The following is a 25,818-nucleotide window of genomic DNA, read 5'->3' as shown; positions in this document are numbered from 1 at the left end:
AGCGCTGTACAAACAAACCCACACCCACACACACACCCACACAGAAAAGAGGAGCACAGTAAATAGGCCCGCCACTCCTTGTGGTGTTTACCGAGGCAAGCCATGGGACATTCCCGGTGTTGTCACCTGGGAAACATGCCTGGGGAGCCCCTGCTTCTGTACATGTGGGACCCACAGTCAGTCAACAGCAATAACACACCCGGCCCCCTCACTGCACAACACACAATTAATCCAATATGGCAAGCATTGAATTCAATACAGTGTACACTTGATCAAATACAGTTTACACTGAATTCAATAGAGTCTACACTAGATCCAACACTGTCCACACACTCCACAGTGGATCTAATGTGGTGTATACTGAATACATTCTAGCTGAGAGAGCGGTCACTAGAGCTCTGGCCAGTAACCAACTCCCTCTCTCTCGTTCTCTCTCTCTCCCCGTCCAACTTTGTTCTGTTTTCCTGGTCGCCAGAGAAACACAGAGTGTTCCTTCCAGAACTCTGAAACAATAGTCAGGGAGGGAGGAATGAGGAGAAAATGGATGACTTTTTCACAGGAAGTCAAGATGTTGACACCCAGTGACCGGTAGGGAGGCAGGCCGGGCCTGACACATTAAAGCAGGCAGCAAAAAGTCACCAAAAGTCCAACATACATAGACAGGCAGAAAACACAGTTTACAGTCTTACTTCTGTGTTGGACCTTGGTGTGGGTTCGTGTGCATACTGTGCAATATGAAAATGTGTTGTGTGTAACCATGTGGGAATGTGCGATGCAACAGTGTGTTGTGACACAGTAAAGAATGTGTGTTATGTGACCGTGTGTGTGTTATCTGCTTGTGTGTGAGACAGGGGAGGGGTGTGTGTGTTGTAGTGGAAATGCTGTCGACTAGCACAGAGAGAGCTTTCAAACAGGTCCTCTTTGTTTACAGAGTTCCACAAACACCCTGATGATGATGATGTCACATAGCCAGCTCCCCACCACCAATCACTGATCACCGGCCTGTACCCCCCCTCAGTCTCTGCCACTCTTTCTCCCCCGTCACTCACTCAGTCACTCCTTATGTCACTCTCTCTCCCTCTCTCTCTCCTCTCCCCCTCATGCCCTCTCTCCCTCTGCCTGTCCCTGGGCCAGCTGGAGGGCTGACTGTTTCACAGATAGGAGCAGCCCGACGCTGTTTGTACTTTTCCACTCTACAACAGACTAAGGAAAGAAATGCAAGGCATCTTTTCCCGGGCCAAGTCTCCTGATCACCCTCCCTCCCCTCTACCTCTCTCTCATTGGGAAGTAATTTGGGACATGCCAAACCACTGCCCACCCCCAAACTTTTCTGTGTGCACTGCAGAGCAGTGAGTCTAGGAGACTGATTGTTTCAGGGACATGGAGCCCCAGCAAACTGCAATGACTCTTTCTAAGCCTTCACTAGAGATCCATTGCTCTGTCCCTTCATTCAAATCCCTATACAAATGCCACGACAAACTTCTAGCACTAAAGAAAAGAGAATTGGTGTGAACATTTATGTGTGAAGTGTTATTTACTGGTGTTTTCCTACAAGCCAGGTATTACACTTGGCCTATATATATATATATATATATATATATATATATATATATATATATATATATATATATATATATATATATATATATATATATATATATATATATATATATATATATATATATATATATATATATACAAATATAATAGAATTAGGCCTAGCGTAATACCTGGCTTGCCAATGAAATGGTGTCATCAGCATAGATGTGTAAATAGTGGAGGTTTGAGGCGATTGTTAATCAACTATATATGAAAAATTTATCAATGGTTAATTAATCCATCTAAATGTTTCTAACTGGGGGCTGAGCAGAAGATCAGAACACTTTGGACTCTCGCTCTACTTTAGAAACAGTGTCTTCTTAGCACACCAAGTAGCCGCAGCTCCAAAAGAAGAACACCACTGCATAGCACCAATGCACTTATCTTGTGTCAGGTCATCTGACGCAGCAGAGCACATTCACATCCCAGCATGATATTTACATAAAGCAATGATACTCATAACAAGTTCAGTATAGCTCCCTCAAATGTGCAACGGCAGGCTTTATTTGATTAAGCATGTGATATGCGTGGTGGATTTGCAAACCATGGTGCATCTGTGTTATAAGCGTATTCAAAATCCAGTATCAATTTAAGTAAGACAAAGGCCAGGCCCCAGCATTGCTGCAGCAGTCATCAAGCTTGCTAGCAGGCTTACACAACCCCAGGGCGACTCCAATGTCTTCCCAGTAAAAATGCTGCCTTGCCCAGGGCCTGTCAGGCTCTGTGACCAACCAGCAACAATGGAGCACAGAACACGCCACACTGTGTTGGTATGCAGAGATATCGCATGGGTGTTCAGTTTGCTAGTCAACAAGGGAAGGGAGGACAGGCATGCTTTTCCTCGCTCCAAGGTGTCATGGCATACGCAGCAGCGAGTCACAGTGGTTCGTCCTAACATGTTAGTCCTTCAAAGTGACTAATGACTGCACTACGCACACTCCTGAATGTGAAATACACAAGAAGAAAGATTCATGTTGAAACTAATTTGGCAATCTATGGGACGTGACAGGGTTGTGTCCCCTTTGCAGGAGTGTGTTATTAAAACTAATAACTGCTTGGAGAGCTGGATAACTCTGGAAGCTCATACGAGGGCTGTCCTGTACACCATGTGCACAGAGGTTACAAAGGGAACAGGTTGGTGTTAAGTGAAAAAGGGTCACCAAAGCTAGAGAGACCAAGATAAAGAATGAAAGACTGAGATGGAGAGACAGACCAACAGGCAGACAGAGACAAAGAGAGACAGACAGAGAGAGAGACAGAGAAGGTGGACAGACTGTTTGGCAGGGTAACGCAGAATCGTTGAAACGAGGCATTGCCTCTTTGTTTCAGAGGCCCGCTGCAGCGAGCTGGCAGCCCGTTCAGGATGGAGAGAAGTGGGGGGTATTAATTAGAAAAAGGAGCAAATGGAGGACAAAAAAAAAAGTGTTTACTCAGTGGTTAGATGTTTTAAGGAATAGCAAGCATCTAACTTTTAAGGGCCACATCCTGACATTGAGACATGACATCACAATATTCGTAACCGAACACTAAAATTTCCATTAGCTTTCACAAAAGAAAGAACTGTAAAGCTAAATCGGGCAAGTTTAGAAAAATAAAAAAAAGGAAGTAGCAGCTGCAACTCATCAAATGAGTAAACATGAATGGGTGAGATAGCGTTATAGGAAGACTGCAACACTGACGGGCCAAAAGAAAAGTGTTTAGCTGGTCATGCTCATTCTGGGGCTGACACTAGCCTAGGCCTGGAAACTGTCCTCATATGGCCATACCTGATAAGGCAACTTGGAAATAGACAAACAATAGAGTAAAAGGGGAAGGCACATCAAATAGGTTAACTTATTTTAGCCGAAATGGCGAAATATTCTTTGCCTTTATTACCTCACGTATGCAAAACAAGACCGGGGCAAGGCATGCAAAATGTGGCTTTGCCATTTCAAACGTTTCAGGAAATTAACGAATGAAAGATGTGTACACAGGGGTGTGTTTCACCGTGAATCAGACGTTGGACTCATTCGCTGTTGCTGCTATGTATTGCATTGCAAATGCATTTGCATTGTAAACCTATGATTTGTTTATAAAGTTTTGCTTCTCTATAGTGAGGTCACTGAAAGGCATTGTAGAGCTTAAAATGCAACAAAGACTGGGTGTTTGTATAATATATCTATCCTAAATGCAGGCTAGTAGCTGCACTTTAAACTGTCTGGAAAATAATAACTTCACCAATCAAATTAATCATTTTAGCATATGCTGCTCACATGACTCATAAGATAAAATGCATTATTGTGATAATTTTAATAAACATTTTATTAAACCCTTTAGGGAAATTGAACAGAGCAAATAAAACATTTCCAGAATGAAATTAAGAGGCTATATACCTGTAGACTGGTTAGGTATGGAGGGTATATCAGTGTATTTTACGGCACAATCCTGAAATGGAAATGAGCCATATACACGTTTGGAATCTCGGTATGTTAGGGTACATGTGCAACATGAGTAAGACAGTAAAACTGTCTACATGTTTCTTGCTCATGAAGCACTAAGCTTCATTTTAAAAGCATTGTTTTCTACTAGTCTTGAGTAAGCCCATAGCCGGCTATAGGATGCAGGAAGGTTTACGGAACAGTGTGAGAGAAGGGGGGGTTGTTGTATCTGATGTCTGCGGAGACAAAGCCCATATAGGAGAGTCTAACAACCGGAGCCAACTAGCAGACTGATCAATAACGGCAAAGCATTACGGACATCCCAGAGGAATTGCAGAGGGCTGTGGTTGGGAGAAAGAGGTAGAGACACAGACAGACAGACAGACAGACAGACAGACAGACAGACAGACAGACAGACAGACAGACAGACAGACAGACAGACAGACAGACAGACAGACAGACAGACAGACAGACAGACAGAGGGCAAGGTGGAGGGATGGGAGGAGATTATGTTAACAGATCCAAGGGAAAAAGTGTGTAACACCAGGGGAATGGTTGAACGTGTTGGTGGCTTCAGAGGAACAAGGGAATGTTTCTGTTCTACTAAGGTCTCACCCAAAAGAAGCCGATGACTCAGTTCTCCTTGCTGCCGTGACAACGTTAACCATGACAACATTTAATTGTATGATGAAACACATACAGTGTATTGGTAATTTAGACTTCAATACGCCAAGCATCCCCATTATGAGATTCTAAAACATTAAGCTACTGACTTTATGGTGACTTAATGAAAGTATCAGAGACTTGTCTACATCATCAGGTCACCTGTTCAAACTATTTGCCTCCTCCGTTAAACTCTGTGTTTTTTTTAGATGTTCATTAACGGAAATCATTACCTTGGAAGCAAACATGAACCAGCATTACAGTAAATCTAACTATAACACTACCTCCACCATTACAGTAGAGCACTCAAGCTAACTATCATGCTACCTCTACCATGACAGTAGTGAAGCAAAAAAAGCTAACCATCATGCTACCTCCACTATTACGGTAGGGAAGTGCATAAAGCCAATGGTCATGCCACCTCCACCATTACTGTAGGGCAGCAAATCTCTCTCCCCATCACCCTCCATGCATTATATTCCGGAGCCAACCACTCCGCTACCGGCATTATATTACAGTAGAGGGGAGATAACTATCTCCACCACCTGCATTCACATCAAAAGGGGGCCTGCCTAACTTGGCTACACCTAGCCCAAACATGCACCTGCTGCTGCCTAAGCCATAATAACTCTAAAGGTGTCTGGAGGAGATAAAGGAGGATGTATTGACGACTGCTATGAGAGTGTGGGGAAGGAGGCCTCGTTGTGTGTGTGAGCCAAGATAAGAATTGTTGCCAGAGGGTGGTATGCCAACTGTGTGTGTGTGTTTGTTCGTGTTTGTATGTGTTTGTGTGTGTTCGTGTGTGGCCTTGCTACTCACAGCTTCCGCTCCACGATTTCAGCAGGGACTTGATGCTGATCTCAAAGAAGACCGAGTCCTGCAGGCTCAGCATGGCGGCGCTACACAACCACTACTACCACCTTCCACGATATAAGGCACTAACTTGACAAGCCGGATCACAACCACCACCACCAGCAGCAGCAGCAATTCATTTACACCTCAAGGCTTGGCGCTGTCCCGGAATACACGCACAAACTAGTTCCTTTCCCCAAACAAGAGGCAGAGGGGTCTTCTATCCTCCACTGGCACAGGTAAGGACCGGCATTCTGAAAGACAGCGCCGGATCCGTGGGCAATGACGAGGGGCTGCTTGAAGGAGTCTCGGTCACGGCTCTTATTCCCCCGGAGAGCAGAACAGGAGTATTCCTGGCCGACGTCTACACTTCCCAGTCCACAGAGTCCCTCATCCTTACCCCGGCGGCAGGGAGGCAGCACAGAGCACGGCCAAGCAGAAGGGGAGCAACGCAACGCTGGAGCAAACTTTGTCTTCCAGGAGAGGAGAGAGAAGGAGAAGTGGACCAGTACACTGGAGAAGTCTAAACAATGCACAACAATTCTCCCTCTCTTTCTCTCCCCATCTCTCTCTCTTCTCCCTTCCTGTGTTGAGTGTGTGAGTGTGTGTGTGTGTGTGTGCGCGAGAGAGAAAGTCCTAGCCTGCTAGCACTGTCAGCTATTCTCTCACCCTGTCAAGCTCCCTCGCGCTCCCATTCGCTGGCGGAAAACCCCTCCCCTATCCCAACTCGCGCTTGTTTGCTCACTGATGCCTGCTTTTTGTGTGAGAAACACAAGGGGAAGGGGGGGGGGGGGGGAGGAGAAAGTGAAAGAGAGAGAGGAAGGGGGAGGGATGGAATGAGAGTGAGACAGACGGGAACATTTGTGCAACCAATCGGTGGGAGGGATGATGTCATCAAAGTGCTGCGAGTGGCTGCCTGGCGGTGGTTCAGCGATGCAAACGCATGTCACAACAGCGCTGCCTCTCAGCCCGGCTACCAGACACACGCTTCCTGCGAGCTCCCTAGCCGTACTGATGCGTCATGCACACCCCCCACCCACACTCTTGCAGCCGGACATAAATAGAGCGTTGGAGAGGAAGAGATGGCTGTAGCATCAGACACCCTACACCCCTCCTTAAAACCTGCATTCCACAAATAACAAGTCCCTTCCCAGAGACAGAGACACGGACACTGTTACTAAGCACAAGGATTCTTATGCAGAATTTGCATTGCTTGAAGGTACACCGACATGCAAATGAAATTGAACTGCAAAACACACTCACAAGTCCCAGTAGAAGCACAGTAAAAATAAAAATCTGACGTGGCAGCAGTTTGTTGTGTAGAAGACATTAGAGTACGCCATGAATTCTATGTTACAATGGTCTCATATATAAATATATGTCCTCATTCCAATTCAAATACTACTGCCAAGCATAGTAGTGTGTCTCTTTCATACTTTATTCTTTTAAACCCTTCTTGGCATTCTTTCCCCTCAGAGTTGTGGAGAAATGTAAGGAGATATAAATATTGCTTCTCCTGAGCCGATTTTAACGTTACTCTATGTACTTGTTATGTATGTTGTTTCATTCGTTCGTTTCATTCGTTCATTAAGTCAGATTACATCATTTGACGGAGAATCTCACAGGTGTGCGCCCCCCCCGCCCCCTTATAAGTATTGGGTACGCCCGTCAATTAAGGCTTTTCACAGCCTGCCCTACCATAAGGGTACATTCGGCGGTCGAAACGCCAGCCGTAATTGAGCTGCGCCAAGCCTCACCGAATCGAAGTGGAAACGAGGGGGATAAAACAGAAACAAAAAAAAGTTTTCAGTTACGGTGTGCTCGGAAAACAAAAAAAGCGAATTTCTGTAGCATTGGCCTATACGACGCAGTTTGACCATTTTCATGGTAGGTAAAACAATACTTTATTAAAGCAAGCAATTGTGTTGTAGAACAAAATAAAAACGTATAAAGTGCTTGCATGATATTGAAGCCTACAGTTAACTTTCTGCACTTCCCTACCGTAATAGTGGAGGTAGCATGATGGTTAGCTTTTTTGCTTCACTACTGTCACGGTAGAGGTAGCATGATAGTTAGCTTGAGTGCTCTACTGTAATGGTGGAGGTAGTGTTGTAGTTAGATTTATTGTAATGCTGGTTCACGTGTGGCGGTGCTTTGTCATTTGTTTACCCATGTGCCATGGCAACGTGATTGCTACCTGCTGTAGTACTCTCATTGGCTGAATCTTTGAGAACGTTTTAGACTCAATCAATATAAGGTTCCGGGGAGACGGAGCTCTGTTCGTTTGTATATTTTATTTACGTGACCATATTTTATTTTTTATGTTAAAAAAAAAAAAAAGAATCAAAGAATCTGTTCTCTTGTTTTGGGAATCAGTTCTCGTCGTTCACCTTCGGGATTTGTTCGTTGTGAACCAATCGTTCGCGACCGACCCATCCCTACTACCCAGGCATCAAACCCTGTATGACTAGTTAAAGAAAGCTACCCCTACAAACCCTTTTCTGTACCGACTGGTCACCAAAGCTACCGGTGTTGCAGAAAAGTAAAAAGATATGGTTTCATGGTTTGTATTCATGATTTTGATCAAATGTCCATGTGGCATCCCCAGATGCATGCCCTCATCATGGGTGATGTGGTTGAGTGAATAAACACAGAATCTAATAAAGTCCCAAAGGCAGAGAAGCAAGACACCGTGACCATTCAAAGATACCGCCCCATAACCTGAACAATATCCTGATCTCAGAATAATTGCTCTCTCTTCACTTATTTATGGGATATCGCCGTGCTAACATTTTAAACAAAACTGTGAAAAACACCTGTTAAAAAGGAATTCAGGCTTCATTTTTTAAAGAATTTGTTACACAATCATTATGTTGTGAAAACATTCCAGTTTCCGCGATAACCAAAAGGTTTTTTTGCGGCCAAGCAAAGGATTAAGTTTGTTAACAAAATATTCGGAAGAACAAAATGATATAAAAGTGGGACAAAAGCCTTTTGTCTTCCCTCCAGCTTAGCCCATCCTCTCTCTCTCGCTCTCCCTCTCTCCCTCTGTCACATGAGGATCTTTCACAATACAAGTTATGCAAAACCAGCCAGTGCTGGTTGCAAATAAATAAATATGAAACAAATGCTTGCATTGTCAACCCCCTGCACTCATGTAAACTTCAATTTGGCCTTCGAATAAAAAACGAAATACAATACAGATATACAGATTTTAAATGGACAAACCACAACATCCCAACAGGTCACAGGTGCAGAGTTCAACCAGCTTGTTTTAACGCTTAGCACTGATTATTCAGGACTGTTACATCTATCCTGCAGCCCTTATTAATCTGGGATTAGCCTTCAACACGATAGTATTATAATATTGCTTAACTGCCCTGCAAATGGGTTCATGCTCTTATCTTTAAAAAAGGAGTAACCAAACACAAAACATCAACTGATGAAACTGCACCCTCTCTGGTGAAACAGAATATTGCAATAACAAGTGACCAGGCGATGGTGCAATATTCTGCTTTAGCACATAGGATGTTTACATTTCTAGGTCTGACTCTTGGTTTGATAAAAGCAATACGGAAACATGAGTCACTCAAGAACTGTGTGGAATGGGCAGCCCCTTGAAAGAACACAACAACATCACGTGACTTTAGTTGATCGTTTTGACGCCAACTTGACAGTTTAGGTCATCTTTTTAATTCCTAATCTTTTCTCTTCTGTTCCTTCTACCGGCACAAGATCGATCCACCTCGCTCCATTCACAAAGAGAGGCAGCAATGGGCGATGGCTGCAGATATTACATGGAATCTCTCCCTGGAGCCTAGAGAGTGGACCAAGCGTTTCCTGCACCAGCCTATCTGTAGCTGGGGGTAGGTGGGGGGGCAAATCGATAAGAGCTGTAATTCTATCCCTGACCTCCCTGGTGCAGCCTGGGCCACAGAGGACGCAGTCAGCCCTCATCCTCTCTGAAACCTTCTCAGAACCAGACCAAAGCCTGCATTGGAACACTGTTCTTCATGCACATATTTGTGCATATGCGTTTGTTAATTCGTTTGTATGGGTGTATTCAAGAATGTGTGAATGATGCATGGGATCATTTGCATAAATATGTATGGGTGTTTGTGTGTGTGTACGCATTTTCCCTATGCGAGAAGAAATGTGTAGGGATGATTCATGCCTCTCTTCTATGTCTGCCATGACACACCTCCCCCATTAAGTGCAGGGTCTGACCCAAAGCTTCTCCATTACCAAGCTTCTTTCACTACCCTTTCAAGGGCTTTGCTAATAAGCGTTACAAGAATCCAGGCACTGTGGTTCCACGCCCTATGAAGTCTCCTGTCGCCACGGGGACAAACACATCACCTCGTTGTACCATTACATGCCTTGCGACTCGCTGGCCCAAACCTAGTGCCCGTCACGCGCACCACACACACGCCCGATGACAAAGCACCACCAGGAGAGCGGCGCCCTTTACACAAACACATCACCCTGATGGCCCTCCTGAAGTCAGGTGATGTCACTGCAGTGACAAACGCCAGCACCACCTAGAAGGAACACTTTGGTGTGGCATTGGTGGTGCTCAGGCCGCATTTGGAGGAGAGGAGTGGGTACCACACCTTTCTCCTACTAACAAAGGAAGACAAACTAACTCCCATTGGATGAAACCATCTCCAAGAGTAACTGGCTCTCTCCTATTGGACGAAACTAACCCCAAGAGTCCCTGACAGCATCTCCCATTGTGCGGACCCGACCTCAGTCACTGACTACGTATCCAATTGGACAAAACAAACCATAAAATAATGAATCTGCTATAGGATGAAACTCAACCTAAGAGTCACTGACTCCTACTCCCGTTGGACGAAACAAACCCCAAGAGTACGTGACTCTCTGCTATTGGATGTTACAATTACCAAGAGTAACTGACTCCACTATTGGACACAACCAAGGAGGAAGAGTAACTGGCTCTCTCCTATTGGACGCTTCCAACCCTAACTCTTCAGAAGACAGAACTCACCATCAGGATCGCTTTTACCTCCAGGAAGTTCTGCAAAGGAGACTTTTCTAAAAAGACGTCTGTGTCCTAGTTGAAAGAGGAAGGAGAACAAATAAATGTTTCAAATATTTACGTTATTCCTGATTAAAATTGTACCCCCCAAAACGACATTATCTGCAAAGGCATCCCCCCTCTGGGAACATATGGACAGCCAGGCATGAGAACAAATTGGACACATTATGGGCACCAACTGCTTCCTTATTGTCAAGATAGAAAGTTACAGTATAAACATCAGAATGCTGCTGCGGTTAACATCGCCGGCCTATCCCTGGTGTTGAACCGGTCTAGTAGGGTGTTGGCTAGCGTAGTTAGTGCACCAGCAGTCTGCAAATGTAGCATAGCTCTGGGTGTGTGAGTGGAACAGGCAGCCATGTTTTAACCAAGCATGTTCTAACAGGTAGCAATGCACACAAAGCCACAATAACATTAAATAGGTAGGCATCACCCTGGTGAGACACACACACACACACACACACACACACACACACACACACACACACACACACACACACACACACACACACACACACACACACACACAGTCAAGCAGTAATACAAAGTATGGCTTCTAGCCTACCGAAAGGCTGTCTTTTGGTGGCATCGATTATGGCTTTTGAAAGAATGGCTGAATCCTTAGACACTGTACTAGTATATCAGCTCATCAGTCTGTAAAATAAGTTGCTTGACCAGTTGTGTTGTATTTTGTATGACAAAGGACATACATGAACATTCAAACTCTGTATTGTACTTTAAAATTTTCCAAGGCAGGGAAGACTATCTCTTAGAGGAAATCTCAATGTATTTTCAACCGACTGCAAGATCCTGACCAATACTAGCAGCACTTTTTGTTGATTTGATGAACATCACCACTGCTCATCCGTCCTTTTGGGTGAGGGCATCACAATCACTATTCAACTCCACATGCGGCGTGACAGGAGTGTAACTGGGTAGTTAATTCAACAGCAGGCCGTATGGTCCAAAATAAGAACATAATGAACTATTGGAAACTATACTGTAAAGATCAGAACCTTGTGCAACCTCAGCCTTGTCCAAAAGTCCTCTGAATTCAACATACCACAATACGCAAGTTTGTTTTTGTGTTGTGGCAGCTTACAGCAAATAGCTCAGCTGTGTACAAATAGCTGCTTTATATAGCAAACCCACTGCAGCTGAGACTCATCACACATCAGAGTCATTGAGAATGGCAGTTAGCATTTGCATTGCAATGCCCTATAGCATGGGGATATTTCATACATACGATGATGACCTTGAGAGCTGACCATGCATTCACACTTAAATCATGTGTGAACACACGCACGCACACCTTGCAGAGAGCATTGTCAAAGACACACGACAGAGAAAACAACACAAAAGCCACGGGGTGCACGCCAGCACACACAACACAGAGCACAACAAGCATGATCCAGGGTGAAAGACCCAGGGTCAACGTCGCAGGGTCACCGCAGGGTCAAGGGTACCTTTGAGCTGTTTCCGACTGGTACGAGGTGGCCTGCTGCCACCAGGCTCGCTGCGGACCTGGTCTTCCTCTATAGTGTGCCCCATGGCCAGCAGGCCCAAGCGCTTCATTCGCAGTAGCCGTGGGCCTGTCTCCCACGGCAACCCTCCCCCGTGATCCAGTGCCCCATCCCCGGACATGGAGGCCGGAACCAGGCTCTTCAAGAAATACATGTGTCAGGATGCTCTGTGGACCGTCACCCTGTAGCGTCCCCTCTAAGTCCGTCCGGGTGCCCCATCTCAAGCTTCACAGAACACAGCTTCACACTAACCTCCTGGGACTATAGGTCCTTCAGTTTACCCCTTTGTATCCGCTAGAGACCACTCCTCGCTAGGCAGGCTACAGCTCCTCAGCTTACAGACGCTGTGGGGTTGCTGTATTATTCCAAGTCAAACAGAAAGTACCTGACGATTCACCAGAACACACTCATCTCTGCTCTCTCCTTTTGTGGGCGGGGCCAGCACTGTATGCCAGGCACTATCAGGGCGGAGACAAGAACATGTTTTACAGGAGATAACACACGCCTGGGCAGCGGGCCAATCACAACAGGGACGCCAGCGGCCACACCCAGCTGGAGGAAGAGCAACTCTCTGTGGTTTAGGTTAAGGAGTTACAGTGACGAGCTAGCAGGCTAACGAGGTAGCAGCACAGGGCACACACACACACACACACACACACACACACACGGTTTTTACCCCTGCCGGCATGTGCTGGAATATTCTTCAGAGGGGGGCTCTATTGAGCAGGCCAGTGATAGACTGCTATGATTTGGGTGCTGCAGGTGGGAGCGCCATGGCCAAACCATAGTTCTTGGGATAGGTGGTACAGAATGTGCTGACTCCAAACAAGCTGAACTGCCTGAATGAATAATCAATCCAGTATCTGCTGAAAGAATATGCAATCATTAATTGACCAACCAAGAACATATTTATCTTCACAAAACTAGGATATGACAACGTTCCAGTGCAATCAATTAACCACTGTAAAATGTTAAAACATACTTTGCTCGCTTATATTTTCATCATTATGGGTGGTGTTGACTAGCCTGGGTATACCCATGCTGCCTTGCGTGCGATTTCATTTCGCGCTGCTAGGCAGCCTGGATTCCATGGATCCAAATTTTGTCTGAGATAGGGAACCAATCACAGAATGGGGAGGGACGGCAAGACGATGACAACGTCTATTCGACACACCCATCGTCTTCTTCCTCATCGAATTTCTGGCGCTCTACATACGTCATCTGGTACAATTGATACGATTGGCTATGAGCTACGTACAGACTCATATGATAGACATTCGTAGCGCCCAATAAATGGCCTCGGGCAATCGTAAACCACGCCTCAAATACGAGAAAATGAATGTGTGGTTTCCAGACCTCATCTCAATGTTGATTGAGATTAGGCCTCGCGTTAGCCAGGCTAGGAGTTGACAGTCATCGGGTTAAACGGATGAAAGCAATGAAACTGAACTTCAACTTGAGCTGTAATTATGCTTTACAAACCATGACAGGACGCTTATTTTGAATGTCTATGTAGGAGTACAACGCCACTCACCTCGATAGGAGGTAGGAGGTATGCATTTAGCTAATCACCTGTACCTGTACTAACTGGCGATGCCGCAACGAAGATACAACAATTCCACTCAACACAGCTTGCAATGACAACTTCTGGAGCACCTTCCGAAGGCAAGCCCCAGGGTCACGTACTCCTTTAGAAGAAGTGAGGTCATATTTAATCAGTACAAAGGTGACCCAAGAGAGAGACCTAAGGCGTCCAGGTTGGCTCACTGTAGCCAGGTTGGCTACAGTGTTGGCTCATAGTAACCATAGTCATTTCAAAGCCTATATTGCTCCTGAAGTTGACCTATTTCATCAGCTCTGCGTCGCAAGGTTTAACATGAGCTTTACATAAACAACAGCACGCATTCCAGGGTTGTTGGTTTAACAGAGTATATTTCTCAAAAAACGATCTATTAGAACTTCAGGAGAAGCCTCTCTATGAGAGTAAGGATGGTGCTAGGTGATCAAGGACTCTTAACAAGCCCCTCCAACTCAAACACACATGCCTCAAACACACACACAGGAAGTGCTCCCACCCACTGTTTTGGTATGTGAAATATCTGTGAAATTATGTAACAGTTGATATACAATCCCTTTGAACCGGCTGCAAGGTCCCCATTGTCTTAGAGCCCGTAGACACTCAAACCTCCCAGCCAGACCAGAAGGCAGTCTACAACATACACCGAAAGGGGGAATGTGGCAGACCTGCGAGAAAGGAGTCAGTCAAAAATAGGACGAATTGGCATTTGCAAGCAGGACATCGCCATGAAAGCTCTGCCACAGGGCTGCCCTCTAGTGGCCAGTGTTATTCCTACAAAACAAGCTTCATAATTTTTTTGTCTAATTCAAGAAGACATTTCTAGATTAAAAATAGCAACTACAGGTTTGGACGAGTCCATTTACTTTACTTTATTCTGGCAAAATCAAAAACCACAAACAACTCCAGAAGACTTAAAGCGACTGTTCTGTGTCAGAGGGCAGATAGGGATTACCCTTGTTAACAAGCTGTGTGTGTCCACTTCTCCCTCTCTACTGCCTGACGCCACCGTAAAACCCCCAGCGGAGAGCGGGTGAACGTCAAGAAGTGAAAGTGCTAACTGAACCCACTAGTAGGGATCGACCGATATGGATTTTTTTAGGGCCGATCAGCCTTAGCCGATACCTGATACGGCGATACCGATTTTCTTGAGCCGATACTATCCTGGAAATCCAGAGTTCTCAATTTGAATTTGCTCAGCGAGACACTCTGGGAACGAGCAATATACTCGTGTATATTCTGGGCCTCCCCTGGCCCAGAACATTAATCAATCACATTGATGTATCAATATAGGCGGTCCAAAAGCGTTGCTGTTTTACCGACCGGATACGGCAAGAGTCTTATCTATTGGTTAGCTCCACTGGTCTGGATACGTCACCCCTTGTATTCTTCTGATATTTTCAAATGCATGCTTGGTGCCACCCAACGAGTTGGGCCATTTTCATTCCTCGTTGCCAGACCCTACATCTTTCTAGATGTGAGTCTGGATTTCCAGGAAAAGCGTCCCTCAATTTACATCATAGAAATTACACAATGATGATAACAAATGTTACAATGTCTCAATTTAAAAAAGTGAACATTTATTGAACTGTCCGTAAATCATGGCGAAAAATAAATAAATAAATAAATAAATAAATAAATAAATCAATCAACCGATACCAAAAAACTAATCGGCCGATACGATACATGTAAAAAACGCAAATATCGGCCGATTATATCGGCCGGCCGATATATCGGTCGATCACTACCCACTAGGCCTTGGCTGTCAACAGCACAACATCCTTTTTCTGAAGCCCAAACATGCTGTAGTACATGAACCCGTCCCATGAACCCATGAATCCGTCGTGTCCAACCGGACTGACGGGGACATCAGGGGGGTATTATTGACGTGGTAGGTATAGCTAAGAGTTACCCAAGGAGATGTGGAGGGCTGGAGGGGATGGGTGCTAGCCGGCCGGCTGGGGCACTGGGGGGAAGAGAGAGAGATTGTCATCGGCAGGCCTATGCAGCACAATGGGCCAGTGGAGGGAGCAGCTGGGCCCGTGCGCCCGGTGCCGATGGGCTAGAACAATGCCCCGGCACTGGGGGCCCTGATCCAATCAGTCCAGGAATGTGGAAGAGGAAGCTGGAGGAACAATGTTCCCCCCGGCTGCCCCGGCCTGGTTCCTACAGTCAGCCATGAGAAAACAGGAAAAGTGGGCGGAGTTCAGAGGAGTACAGTGCTGGCTCCCCAGTGCTAGCTTAACGCTATTAGTGAGTGATTCATGAGCAGCGGTTGAGGCATGGTTCTCTACAGGTCGATAACACAAGCCTCAAAGAGCTGAGCTAGGGGGATTGCTGAACAATACTCCAACGCCCTCCAATGGTGGACACTCAGTACTGCATTATGGAGAATATGATATACTACATAATGAGACAGTACATCAAACTCCATGTCTTATGTTAATGTTTACTTTCCTGACTGAGGACAAGTGAATCATAACATATAACTCTTCCACCTCTTCCCTTGTGTAACCACCATGTAATGACTCATTTCGCAGTTTGTTTAGTATCATCCATCTGTTTATCTTGTTAAATACTTTGTCAATACATTGTAATTGTAAAAAAAGGTAACAACAGAGAAACAACAGTACGATAATGGACGGATTGCCACAAAAAGCTGATGTTGTCTGCGCCCTGAGTGACAGCAGTGGGCTCACCCACATGGAGAGAGGCTGTCACTGCAGAGGAATGTGACCTGATCAGCTCTGGGTCAGCCAGGCTCTGTTCATCCCTCACCAATCACAATCAGCCTCTGTTCTTGCCTGCCCTATCATATTCACACTCTGTTCCAGACTGGCCAATCTGAGCTACACTGGTCCTTGCAAGCCAATAACTGGCCAATAAGAGTTTGACTTTGTTCCAGGCTGGCCAATCATAGTCACACTCTGTTCCTGCCTGGCCAATTAACATTCTGGCTGTAGCCGCCCAGTTATGCTGCATCCCTGAGGCCCCTCAATGCCCCCTTCTTACTAACCTGGATTCCTAGGAAGATTTCAGTGCCTTTATAGCTTTGAAATTTTCCCAGTGGCTTTGTTTGAACCCAAACAAAGCAATAACTTGTCTCACAACCCCAAATTAACCCAAGCCCTAGTACAACCACAATCTAATTTAGAGCAAAGAAGAGCAGTAAAAGGAAGAGGAAAAAAACACAGGTCAAAAGCACTGCCATCTACCCATAAAACAGATTGGTTCTCAGCTCAAAACGTGTGCAGCAGTTTTTTTTAACCTCATCCTGAAAAAAAATAATCCCTCTTAGCCTAGACATTGGCACTATATCCGACCCCAGGACCGGAAGTGGTCCGTGGATCATCTCAATCTGGCCTGCAACACAGTGTTTCGAACACATAGACTATACTTGGGTTGGCCGCCAAGGTATATTAACGGCCCATGTTAGCATTTTATAATTGTCTATTTATATCCGTCCGAGGGAACGACACCAGTCGCCATCCATAGTGTTTCCTGTACATTGAGAATTATTTTTACGGGTAGAATCGTAATTCCCTCTGTAGTTCCGCACACTGATTCGTTCTTTCTCTCACCAACATGAGAGAGCCAACAACGGACCGTCTGTGAATAGCCCCTCCTCTCCATGAAAACTCTGAACCAAAACACGTTCAAACACGGGAGAAAGGATTGTTGTTCCTTTCCCTGCAGAGAAGACTGCTAGCCAAATTCCAGAATAGAATCAGTCCGGGTCTACGCATCAGTATTAGGGTTGACAGGAATACCGAAACAACCAATATACAGTCTAAATCTCAACAAGGCCTGGACATGTGCTCGTTTTTTGGGCACTATTTTTGTGGAAAAAAGTAAATTTACAAATATCACCAGTCCAGTATAGCCAGTATAATACCTGTATCAAATATAGTGTATGTGCGTTCAGACCGAAGTTCCCCTGGCCACAAAGTTTTTTTACATGCTTTTTACTGTTGCAAAGCTAGAGAGATACACTTCTACCAAGCATTTAATCCATTGGATAATTTTGAAAGGTGAGAGAGTTCTGGTACAATCCCTTTTTAGTTTTGTTTATGGCCGGTAGGGCTGAACGATTAATCGAAATCAAACTGACATTGCGATGTAATAGAACATGATATGCAAATTGCGAAGGCTGCGATGAAAAAAACAAAACAAAAAAAATCGTTGGATTATTATTATTGTTTTTTTGTTTTTTTTTTCTAATGGCCGGTACTTCATCTATTTTGTAGAAATATACAGGAGGATACCGGTGATCAGGTCTTCATTTCCCAACGTCAAATCGCTGTAATTCAGATATATATCTGTTAATAGTCCTATATCTTTCCAACTTAAAAAAACAAATAACTTTCAAGCCACGACCCTCCAACCCATGTTTAATGTGTGACCCTTCGCTAACTATCCAAGTCTGGAAGAAAAACAAAAATAACCCCCCTGTCCATCTATACTCGTACAACAGGTTAAAGCCGACCATGGAATAGGAGTTGAGCATTTCACAATGCCTACCACAAAATAGGTGTTCAACCTCTTGGTACATATTGGTTCAGAATGCAGCAGGGCAACAATGACGACAGCATTCACCAGTGAGATGGTTCCTACAGCTCTATCGCTGGGCTCCAGACGAGCCCGACCACAGAGAAGCATAAAAGCGGCAGTCGTCTAAAGTTGTGCAGCGTACCTTGAGGCCATAGAGGAGTGGCTTGAACTGGCAGGAAGTGGTGTCTTCAGTCACACTGCACAATTTCCTGAAACAGACAGAAACACACAGATCCCTGCTTATGAGCATGTACACAGAAAATTGGTTGAAACGATAAAGCTCACACACATCTTTGGTCATCAGTTATACAATTATAGAGTCATAAAGCTGATCCCGTATGAAACTTTCTTTTGAAGCTCTCCTGCAAAACCACAACATTTGATAAGAATCTGATATCTGACAGTAGACCAATAGAGAAGAGGTACCTCTTCCTTGTTGACAAAAGCAATGAAATGCTGGACTGGACATAAGACTTGTAAGCAAAATAATGGGAAAGTACAGAGAATACCATCATGATGCAATCAGGCTGAATTTGCCAGTTTATATAAATTACAAGGGATTTGGCCTTGTAGTAAAGCAGCATTCAAGAAGGCAGAACACAAGAGTCATCTAGGCCGTGACATTAGGTACACAATTATACTTCTGACGTAGAAAAATTATCCATCACCTAGGAAACTAGATACATTGGTGCCTCTACTTGTAAAGCAGTGCCACGCTGGTTCCTACAACTTATATAGCACAGCAGCACTGACATGAAGCTGCTGGCTTGAGCTCCTGCATGATGCTGCACGAGTCTAAATGGCCTGGAGCCGCTAGCTCTAAACGGAACCCTGCTAGCTTCGGAATGGTATCAGTACCACTGAATACACCACAGCAATGCTAGCTCATGTTTGGTGTGCTCTGGACTCGGCCAGGAGAATGAGATTAGAAACGCCTTCTAATCAAAGGACTAATCTCAAGATTAACGACAACATCCAAAATGGTGTTGCATAAGGCATCACAACATCATGCCCATCCAGTTGCCCATATTGCCATCCCTGAGAAGGTCATAGACATATCATAAATGATTTGACCATTGCGATAATGATCAGAAACAGACATTTAAATTAGGTTGGTCACTTAAGTAGGTTGGTGACAAAAGAAACAAATTCACATTAAATCTTTGACACATGCCAAGCCATGTCAGACATACAAGGCAGCTCATCAGAAGCAGTACTAAGGGGTTTGGGGGAGGGGTCAAACCAGCAACCCCTTCAGTCCCCAGCCCTGACTTTATTAAACCATACAGTCTTTACCAAAACCTTCCCGTCTTCTCCTGCTCAATCCCCCAAAAAATACATAAACAACTATTTCTACCTGGTTGACTCTGTGGGACTTCTAAATAAGAGTTAGTTCAACATCACACACCACGGACGGATGTGAAGTCTGAATCTATACATCTCTACTGTCTCAGTGGAACCTAACAGAGGAGGAAGAGCAGAGTGGTGAGTCAGAGACCACAGTCTATCAAACTAACATAGAATAACAAACACTCAGATGTTGACCCGAGTGGGAAATAAAACTAAAAATCACTAACAAATTAAGGAACATACGGCACCCATTCCAAATAAGAAGGAAGGAAGACGATATTAACTTTCTCAGACACATTTGTACACCCATCGAGTTCGCACACTGACATGGCGTGTGAATCACACTGATGACTTCCTGTTCCAGATCAGCAACTCTATCATAGAAAAAGCATGACCAGAGGAGACTGGCGGCCGAAGGAGCAGTGAGAGAACTCAGACTAAGCCTCAGCCCTATATATAGACACATAAACATACAGCCACAATTGAAATGCTACAAGAATTCAAAAGAATTTCATTGAATTTCTTAAACTAAGTCATACTGGGTGGTCTAAAAAGTGGTTGTTTTTTAGAGTTGTTTTAACAGTGAACAAACACATGCAAACAACACAAGGATGATTAATGGATTACAGAGAGGTACTGATCCTATCAATGGTTAACTGGAGTTTACTTAGAATTACCTGGCAGCCAGGTCTCTGCAATCAACAGACTGCAGTGGAGGTACCCTAGCCAGTAATACTTAGCCAGCCCTGACACGCATAGACAGGCAATAGAGTGGACACTCACTCCTCACTATAACCCTATGTTTCTGGAAAAACTAATAATGCTTGTGCACTCCACCTTGCCAGAACAAGATTAAAGATTCCCATTATGTTTCACTTCACCACAAAATAAAACAACAGACAGGGGGCAAGTAGAAAGGGTAACAGGGTAACCTTATGTGGGTGTCTGTTAAAAGTTTACTGGCCCCTATCCATGGCAAACCACGAAGCTATGTGATATAAAGCCAGTAGGACAAAAGGATGATAACCAGCCTTCGTATGGCTCCCTCGCTGAACCAAATGACAGACTAGCTTCTGATTTAATCACTACCTCTGGAGGAAACTGAAATATCTCCCAACTACTGACAGGAAAGGAGTTCACATTAGCTTCCATAGGTAGCTTCCAACTAGCACCTTTTAACATACAGGTTTCAATAGCTACAGGTTACCACAACAACTCCACACACAGAGTGGACGTAAAGATAGCTGAGAGGAATGACCGTTTCAAGAAGAATTTGCTTGATGAAAAGAATGGGTGGTTTCTCTGGTACAGTCCGACCAAAGCCAAGAATAATCGTCCTCAGCAGGCCTCAATTATAGGGTTATTTGTGGCTAAAGTCACTCTGCTCAACTACACAGCTTCCAAACTAAAAAAGGCCAACAAAAGTAAAGTAAGCGCAGGTTTATTAAGCTGTGTTAGCCGTGTCTAATGAAAGGCGTTTACAGGCAAAAGCTGAGTTAATTAGTTTGACCATTATAACATCCAGTCAAAGCACTTCTAGATACTTATTATACAGTAATATAAATCATTGTCCTAACCTTTGAGGACATCCATTTGCCTGGCTGCTTCCTGATTAGGCTGGTTGTTCGAAGACTTAAATAAGATGGATCATCAGTGTGAATATGGCATTGATAAATCAACATAGCATTTAAGTGTGGCACCAGTTCAAGTTGGAATCATGTGCAGCCTGCATATGTAGGTTGAGACTGATATTCCAACCAGGAATGCATACTATTACATTTGTGTATGTGCATACAAACCCTTACCTCAATCCAATCCAATCTACAACAACACTGGGAAAGAGATATTGGACATTGTAGACCTATGTCATCATTGAACAGACATATTACACAGTTTGACAAAAACACCAACTCACTACCACAGGGGGAAATACACTGACTGAAGTGCCAGTGCGGTTCCCACGCCCAGCGCTGGACTCTGCTCTGGCACCATTTAACACAAAGTGGGACATCGTTCTCGAGTACCGTAGCAGACAGTTAGAAAAAGATTGGCCTTGCGGTGCTTTTCACCTGAGGCAATAGACACAGTAAAAGACTGACACCAGCTCAGGGGCAGTAACCACAAGGAGATGAGTATTCACCAGCTCTCTGATGTCATGCATGTGCTAAAATGTGGCATAGATGATTGAGATCAGATTGGTGAACTTACTTTGGACCCTCATAAGGCTATAAAATATAGCCACTACCCACACAGTAGGACATAAGTACAGGCTTAGATGGTATGTAGAGTTGACCTATATGAATCTATGACGCAGATCTTCTAACACAGTTGGTTTTCCAATGTGTTTCAGAGGAGCACTTGACGTATGGTTAAAACAAAATAAGCCTGAAACTATACTTGTGTGTAATACACATAAAGTACTACATAAGCCAGTAAAAATCACTACTACAGGCCACGGAATGCAGATGCTTCACAACCATCCATCGTAGGGCGGTATAAATACAACAGTCCTAAAACTATCTTTACTTCATATAACACAATTATAGTACTTACATATGCCTTTCTTTTTTCTGTGTACCCCAAAATTACATAGCTATGGGAAACAAATCTTAATCTGAGTGCTTGCCAACGTCAACCTCGAATCATTCAAATTACCCTAAGCATTTGCAAAGGGAACTCAATTCTGAATTTATAGTTTGTCTTTCGCAATTTCTCCAACTGTCACTCTGGTTACAGCACCGAGCATTGAGGAAATGTGCTCGCTCTTCAGCACTGGGGTTAATGATTTAGCTTTGAACGAAGACACACAGACAGATGGACATGCACCTGGACACAATCACTTGCCCTAGCTTTAGATAAGACATAATTTGCTGCAAAATGAAAGCAATTATAACGTCTCTAAAGCAATATCCCATAAGACGGTTGAGGCTGAATGATTTCCCGTTAGCAGTGCAGATAAGAAAGTGTATGAGCACGGCAGCAGCAGCAGGTGGTGGTGCAGAGAACCAGGCGGGCCTTGTGTCACCCTCTGGGTAAGAGAAGGTGACAGAACTTGGCCAGAGGATTGTATGTCAATGTGTTTCAAATATTTCTTGTTAAACAGACTAGGTATATTGGCCAGACTGTCACTAGTAGTACAAAATACTAATATTCCATAACATAGGTCAAGGCAACACTATGTGCCTATTAACAACGTTAAAGTTTTAAAATACATCTTTAACTCACTGAGCACTATTTGAAGGTGGACTTGGAGTAATGAAGATGATCATTTAATAATAATGTTTAGACACATAATAAGCATTCTGTGGTCAGACCTTTCACACAATTACATAATTGTTTTCGGGGCCAACACCACAAACTGCTGAGTTAACAGTTAATCCTACACATTTCATCCCCACACTCATCCATCACGCCACTAATGTCCGACCAGATTAAACCCCACACACACACACTCATGGAGACTGGAATTATGGCTTGGATAATCGCAGATTGCCATCTGCAATCTAGAAGGGATTCCCCTCTGAGTGTGGTGGATGTGGTAGTGCTTTTACCAGGGCACACATGCCACATGTGACATATCTGACATCAGGAGATTATCTCTGCTGGGAGCAGAACCGTGGAGGCAGTGCTGACCCGAGTCCGATAGTTCAGAGAAACCAAATGTCATCATTATCTTGTTACAAACTGTCTCATCTTAGTATGGGTGTATGATTGTAGTCCGCTAGCACCTGCACATTAGCGTTAGCCCATAATAACATTTTGACAGCTAAAGCAGTAAGGTATGACGAATGACACACTCATCATCATCAAGAAAACAAGGATGAAGGTAAAACTGCCATCGTACAAAAACATGAGAACGATTGATTATTAAGTTTGAGCTTCTTAGAAAAAACAACAAACAAGCTACAGCACCATGGTCACTATGCCGCTATATCAAACTTGGTTTGTACAAATCCAGCAGCTCACGGCAGACGGGCCAGAGTATCTGTCGCCAGGCTTCTATTCGACAGAGCAAGAACAAACGTGTCATTGTGTGTCTCCAAACACAACAATCTAGTGTTATGAGGAAGGCCTGGTGTAGAGCTGACAGCTCTGTCTCTCTCTCTCTCTCCAACTCTTGTTATTTCAACATGCAAAACAGCTGCCTTGCTTGGGCATGTTTTTGATGTGGGAGTTAAGGCATTCACAGTTACATTTCAAACCATTGGGGTAGACATAAGTGTATTGTTCCCTTATGGATGATCGGAAAATTAAAATTTGCTAGTACCTACCATGGATTACTCCACTAGACACTCAAAATATAATATTCCATGCTCAATATGATGTTTGATACATATACTTAGTAAGTTGCCTATTCCTTGCTTTTACAAGTTCACGCTGTATTCACATGGGAATTGTTTAGTAGAAAGAAAGGGTTGAAATGGAATTGAAACGACTACTACCTCGAAATGCCACTGCCGTTTGAAACTGATTTAATAAGACAATTATGTGAAGCTGGCTACAACAGTCACATATTTGGCCTTTATGTCCACAGCCAGCCATCTGACATGTCTGGTCGGGATTGTTAAAACCTTATTATACGCAAGGAAAGTATGGACAGCCATGGGACTCGCTTGAGTGCAGTTGTAAGCTGAACGTTAACCTACGCTAGCATTAAGTTAGGTTAGCCGCTAGCCTGGTGTTGATACTGTGCTGCTTAGTACGTCGCTAGCTGGTGAAAACACACACTAGATTTGTACTGGTTGTCACTTGGGAAACCGACGTCGAAACCCCGGTACATCGTTCCACAGTGGGTTCGGTGCCTTTGGTGAAGTAACGACATCGATTGATAAGTATAAATCACAGCAGTCCTTACAACGTTAGCTTGCAGGATAGCACGGCAGTTAGCCGAAGCTAACAGGCTGGGGGATCCACACTCCCCTCTGGCCCCCCACCCCCTTCCATCTAGCATGCTAAACTACGCTATCCAGTTTAGAGTGCTAACGGTACTACTACACTTCACCAAGACACTTCATTTGTGCCATCGTTAACCCGGTTTGACAGGAGTTGATGCTGCACTTGGTTATACATTGCCGTTTCTTTTATTAAGTGAACAATGTTACTCACAACTTTTCGTCCCCTCTTCTTCTTTTTCACTCAAGCTAGATAGCGGGACTATTGCAAAGCGAAACGGTTATTTTCATTTTGACTAAACAAGCGTCGATGTTCTGGCCCTCCTCCAGGGAAGGGTTGGCGATGGGGAGGTGTGATTTCTTTCCTCCGCCCGGGGTTTGTGGTTGGAGAGCGCCGCTGTCAAACCACCGAACACTGGGACCCCGCCTACTTTCATACAATTGGCTGTACTCGTCTGCGACTACGTGCGATGGGATGTTCTGTTTAACAAAACGCGTGACACTCAAATAACTCTTCGGAAAGATGCTCGTTGATTGGGTGACATTTTGGGACTGGGTTTTGTCCATTGCCCGAACAGATAATTATTCTCTATTTAAATCAACCATCGTAACCATCGTTGAATGTCCATTGCAACGTATTTTGATGTTGTTAACTGTCCTTGCGTTAAACATACTCTCATGTTATGCCAATATATTTATATAACGCCACTGTTGTTAACATCTTTTGGTGAGCTATATTCCCTTTGAAAGGAAAAAAATGTGTATTTACAACAAAGAATAATAGTCATTTACAACTGGGTGTAGTTCTACTCTATGTACATTATCCTTTATCTTTCTCTTAATTCCTTTTTAATTATGTTGTTATATTCCTTGAACACATATGGTGATAGCTTCTACTTTCAGAACAATATACCATCAGTACTCGGGCATCTTATCTATGAGCCATGACTAAATAGACAATGGCCCTCTGTTGTGCCAAATATCAATCAAAAGATATTTACAATAATTATATTTATTGCATATACAATGACAATGTTAAACATGATACATAATGATTTATGACTCTGGATGCATCTGTCTTCTTCCTTCTTCATGGCTGTAAATCAAATTTGAAAATATTAACCAACAAACGCTATAGGTGTGCCTGTGTGTGTGTGTGTGTGTGTGTGTGTGTGTGTGTGTGTGTGTGTGTGTGTGTGTGTGTGTGTGTGTGTGTGTGTGTGTGTGTGTGTGTGTGTGTGTGGATGTGTCAGTGTTTCCTGTGTATTTTACATCCAACCTTGGCTGTTTTTTTTTCTGTTACGGTAACTGGAGCTTGTTTTTAGCATTCCTC

The 25,818-nt window shown here is 44.1% G+C and overlaps 1 protein-coding gene across 13 annotated transcripts in view; it reads right to left on the bottom strand.

Moving 5' to 3' along the window:
* The window catches only part of fryl (furry homolog, like), a 72,031-nt gene extending 47,187 nt beyond the window's left edge, over positions 1 to 24,844 (bottom strand). For 6 of the 13 annotated variants that reach the window (XM_079739822.1, XM_079739828.1, XM_079739830.1 and 3 more), the window contains exons 1-2: positions 12,060 to 12,498; positions 10,543 to 10,608 (exon numbers count right to left, since the gene is read on the bottom strand). In XM_079739822.1, coding sequence (XP_079595948.1) covers positions 10,543 to 10,608; positions 12,060 to 12,270 — 277 coding nt within the window. In that variant the 5' untranslated portion in view covers positions 12,271 to 12,498. Of the gene's footprint in view, positions 1 to 5,498; positions 5,991 to 10,542; positions 10,609 to 12,059; positions 12,499 to 18,385; positions 18,453 to 24,699 lie in introns of those variants that run through there. The other 7 variants (XM_079739832.1, XM_079739833.1, XM_079739825.1 and 4 more) reach the window with 6 other exon arrangements.
* Positions 24,845 to 25,818: the final 974 nt, after the last annotated feature.

Source organism: Pollachius pollachius (genome assembly GCF_949987615.1).
Source record: "Pollachius pollachius genome assembly, chromosome: 7".
Classification (NCBI taxonomy): Eukaryota; Metazoa; Chordata; class Actinopteri; order Gadiformes; family Gadidae; genus Pollachius; species Pollachius pollachius.
Note: the sequence above shows the minus strand (reverse complement) of the source record. Positions and strands in the feature narration are given on the sequence as shown.